Source organism: Lolium perenne, chromosome 5, assembly GCF_019359855.2.
Source record: "Lolium perenne isolate Kyuss_39 chromosome 5, Kyuss_2.0, whole genome shotgun sequence".
NCBI classification, from domain to species: Eukaryota; Viridiplantae; Streptophyta; class Magnoliopsida; order Poales; family Poaceae; genus Lolium; species Lolium perenne.
Window position 1 is genome coordinate 239564424 of NC_067248.2, and position 4495 is coordinate 239568918.

A 4495-nucleotide genomic window follows, 5' to 3' on the forward strand; every position below is an offset into this window, starting at 1 on the left:
CGGGGCACTGTGGGGAGGAGCTCGTCCCCGTCAAGCTCGTCATGCTGCACCACCACGGCGCCGCCGCCGTTCCCCCGCTTGATTTCCGTCATTCCCCTGTGACCTTCCCTGGCCGGCCATGGGTACCCATCAGCCGCCAGCGAGAGGACCTGTTCGAGCCGCCGCTGCCTCGCCCTTTTTTCTTGCGGAGCTTGTCCACTGCGGCTGCTCCCAATTTCTTGCGGAGCTCATCCACGGCCGTCTCACAGTTTCGTGCAGAGCTCGTCCACGGCCGCCTCCTAGTTTCTCTAGATCTGTACAGGCTATTTCCTGATTCCTGTTTGAGAGAGAGAAAGAATCGCATATTTCCTGATTCATGTCTTACCAATTATTCATACTGGACGGTACATTAAGGTGGAATGGAAAACAGCTCACATAACGTTAGGTATAGTGACAATTTTAGTGGCTAAAATTCTTTTTTATGCCGGATTTTGTAATATAATGGTCTCGATAACTTTGATTTATATAAGCAAAAAGTCAAAAGAAATTCTAACTAAACACTCTACAAAATGTATTTAAAAACATATTATCAAAAGGTAGGTAAATTCAGATAATTCAGCTCTTAAACACGGAAATTATGTAATAGAAAAACTAGAAATAACTAATTTATTTTAAATTAGCATTTATACAACATCTTCAGCACTCAGGGGCATTCCAGACATTTCGTTCCTAAAACCTACAGCAGCAGCTGTGAAAAGCCTTTAAACCAAACATCAAATCTCTGCTTTCAACAGCTGCTTCCCACAGCTGCTTTTCCACAGTCCACCAGCTACAGCTGCTTCTCAACAGCTGCAGCCCAAACAAACACACCCTAAGTATAAATGGATGTTTAATCGAAATTAAAATGCAAGTTTGATCGAAGTTTTGAGTGTGGATGCTGAATTCGAAGTGTACAAATTAGATCGAAGTTAATGCAATGTGCCCTATTTTAACATCATCTATTGCGGCACATGTGCCCTCAAAATACATCATCTTGTAAACCGGAAATCTTTTTTTAATGTAAAAGCCAGTTTTTGGTGATGAAAAATTATAGTGCACCTGTTTTAAGTGCCATATTTTACATAAAGTAGATAAGTTGGGCATACCATTGGCCCATTTCCTCAAATTTGCTTTCTGCAGAGCCTATAGCGGGAAAAGATTCTGGTTCCAATTCGGAGTCAGATCGCGAGGCAGAGTACCCAAACCGGGAAAGGCACGGAAAACTCGAGAGTCCAGACTCGCGTGCATCCAGTACCGTGCCCAAAAGGAAGGAGAAAAAAAAAATCCTAAATCTCTGTCACACACGAACGGTCGGCGGTGCACCCATGTCGTCGCCGGATGAGGAGGAGGGTGTGGACGACTGGGTGCCGCCGAGCCGGCGGCCGGAGCTGGCGGACGTGGCGCCGCTGCCGCAGGCCGACGGGCCCTGCCCCGTGGTCGCCATCGCCTACCGCGACGACTTCCGCGAGGTCATGGACTACTTCCGCGCCCTCTACGCCGCCGGCGAGCGCAGCCCCCGCGCGCTCCGCATCACCGCCGATGCCATCGACTTCAACCCCGGCAACTACACCGTAAGACTGCCCCGTCCCCTGTTCGCCCGCTCTCTTCGTATTCGTATTGGACTGGATCAGAAAATCAGTATTGCCGTAGCGCGCTCTATGGAGATTTGGAATTGGAAGGTTATTTCCTCACTGAAGTGAATTTTGGTGTGGGAGCTGTGGAATTGTGCGGTGGTGGTCCAATTTTTTCGCAACTGCTTGAACTGTGATGCTGGCTGGATGTGATGGAAGCAATTTCTCATCCAGTATAACTCTGGCCCATGGCTTGTAGTAGACGAGGCTTCAAATTAGTGTATACACAGTACTGCAGTAGGTAGGTGGATAGTCGACCCTTGTGGAGGGCGATACAGCTATAATGTTTTAGAGAACAAAAATGGTGGATCCTAATGTAGGAACATGATCTCGACTTGATGTTTAGCGGTTTGAGTTTGCGGCCCTCGATCCAGTGTATGGAAGACAGGGGAATGCTGTTGGAGTATGATTTTGACTGGAAATGTCCTGTCTGTATACTTTGCTGTTGTTTTGTAGCTAGCGTCGTGCATTTCCTTTTGATGCAGATCAATCCTTTTCGTGGGCATTACTTTGTTCTGACTTTATGCTTTCTTCTTCGCTTGATAGGTGTGGCATTTCAGGCGTGTTATTCTAGAGGCACTGGATGCTGATTTGATCCAAGAAATGAATTTTGTGGACCAGATTGCTGAGTGTAATGCAAAAAATTACCAAGTCTGGTGAGTCCCATTAGTAAAATTATACTCCCTCCGATCCATAATAAGAACTTTGTACTAAATCCCCGACACTTATTATGGGTCAGAGGAAATATTACTCATTATAGTGTTCGACAAAAAAACTAATGTCCTGTTTGGTGGCTGTGGAGTTCTGCATGAGTTACTAGCAGTTGATTAGCCTTCCATAATGCAGATTTTTTTTTTCTTCATGGAGGAAATCCCATCTAACCCTCCAGGGATGATTTCTTTTTCTCGTCAGGCATCACAAGAGATGGCTTGCTGAGAAATTAGGACCGGATGTTGCAAATAGTGAACATGAATTTACAAGGAAGATACTGTACGATGATGCTAAAAATTACCATGCTTGGTCCCATAGGCAGGTACGCAATATCTCCTTTTGATGTTCAATGCAAGTTGGATGTTGATATCCTTTAAGCTCGTTACTTCATACTTCCTCCGTTCCAAAATAAGTGTTGCATATCTGTCTAGATTTGCATGTATGTAGACGCGTTTCTGTGTGTATAGATACATGCAAATCTAGATAAATCTGCGACAGTTATTTTGGAATGGAGAGAGTACTTGGCTACTGTACTAGCCGATGCCATTTAATATCAAGAGTCTAGGTTAATGTAATTGATTGACTAATCACAGTGGGTTCTTCAAGCATTGGGTGGCTGGGAGAGTGAATTGCAGTACTGCAACCAGCTGCTTGAGGAAGATGTCTTCAATAATTCTGCTTGGAATCAGGTCATTTAATCCCCCTTCTTTGGATGCTTTATTTGTGTATATGTATTTCACTTCTTTCACCACCATTAGAGTTTAATGGATCAATGTGCCTCAATTTAATCGAACCATGCTTGCAATCTCCATAGCTGTTTGGTAATTCGATTTGGCACACAGGAGCATATGCTATTGGATGATTTTGTTTATATGTTACCATTTTTTTAACTGATGTCAGTTTTACTTCTTAATTTCTCCAATTCCTTCCTCGTGGGTGCCTTTTTCTGTGGAGTAATTAAGGTCAAATATTTGGCATATACTGAAGTATGTTAATTTTTTTTTGTTGCAACAGAGATACCTTGTGGTAACACGATCCCCAATTCTTGGGGGTCTTGTGGCAATGCGTGACTCGGAAGTAGATTACACAGTTGAAGCTATTATAGCGAACCCTCAGAACGAAAGCCCCTGGAGGTACCTCAGGGGTCTATATAAGGGTGATAATACCTTGCTGGTGGCTGATGACCGCATATCTGATGCCTGCCTCAAGGTCCTGAATAATGACTGGCGATGTGTATTTGCTTTGGGCTTGCTGCTCGAGCTTCTTCGCATGGGTTTGCAGCCCTCGGATGAACTTAGGGGAACCATTGAAGCAATAAATAATCCTGATCCTGAAACTGAGCATACTGATCTTGCGACAGCCGTCTGCTCAATCCTGCAGAAGTGCGATCCCCTGCGGATAAACTATTGGTCGTGGTACCGGACCACGCTTTCTTCTTAGACAGCTCCTGAAGATACATGCAAGATAGTTTTTGCAGCATGATGCAAACTCTATCGTAGGGGTTGACAATGTATGTAAACCTTTCATGTGATCCTGGCATCGAGCAGCATGTGCACTAGTTTTACTGGGAATAATTGATCAGTGACATTATGCCAAACATTGTCTTGTTTCAGTTGTGTGAATATGTTATTTCCAGGTATTCACATTCTAATTCAATGCTATAGTAATTGACACAGGTGTTGAGGAAATCCTGAATCTGCTGATTACCATAAGTTAGATCTTGTTAATCCTGAATCTGTTATGGTCCGTTTGTAGAAAGTCATTGAAGGAATGCAACTTTTACCTCGTGTGCACTCTACGAATTTTATAATTGTATTGTATTGTGTTGTGCGTATTGTTATTTTGAAGTATATATGACCCTTCATCCTGGCAAAACAGCATTGTTAGACCTGAAGTTCCACATCATATTTTTTGAGAGACTGAAGTTCCATTGCTAATCTTGCCATTTTGTGTTGCATCTTCTGAGTTGTGTACTCCCAATATATGTCAAGTTGTTTTTGAGGGGAACGTGGTCTATTTATTCATTCAAAGTAAAGGGTACAAAATAAGCATCCCAGGGCTCTAAACATTATTTGTGAGAACTTATTCTTTCGTGCTTCAGTATCACATATGATCGAGCTGTAGCAGCCTCTACT

At 43.5% G+C, this 4495-nt stretch overlaps 1 protein-coding gene across 1 annotated transcript; it reads left to right on the forward strand.

Moving 5' to 3' along the window:
• The first annotated feature begins 1240 nt into the window (after positions 1-1240).
• LOC127302406 (protein farnesyltransferase/geranylgeranyltransferase type-1 subunit alpha) lies at positions 1241-4035 on the forward strand. The gene is made up of 5 exons (XM_051332856.2): positions 1241-1589; positions 2196-2305; positions 2562-2682; positions 2954-3049; positions 3375-4035. The coding sequence occupies exons 1-5, from the start codon at positions 1344-1346 to the stop codon at positions 3798-3800; spliced, it is 999 nt and encodes a 332-aa protein (XP_051188816.1). The 5' UTR covers positions 1241-1343; the 3' UTR covers positions 3801-4035.
• Positions 4036-4495: the final 460 nt, after the last annotated feature.

What these genes read in the sequence shown, in the direction of transcription:
- LOC127302406 (XM_051332856.2), top strand. Translation starts at nt 1,344, where the DNA reads ATGTCGTCGCCGGATGAGGAGGAGGGTGTGGACGACTGGGTGCCGCCG. An exon ending in TCAACCCCGGCAACTACACC is followed by an intron (nt 1,590 to 2,195) that starts GTAAGACTGCCC and finishes TTCGCTTGATAG; the next exon opens with GTGTGGCATTTCAGGCGTGT. An exon ending in GCAAAAAATTACCAAGTCTG is followed by an intron (nt 2,306 to 2,561) that starts GTGAGTCCCATT and finishes TTTTCTCGTCAG; the next exon opens with GCATCACAAGAGATGGCTTG.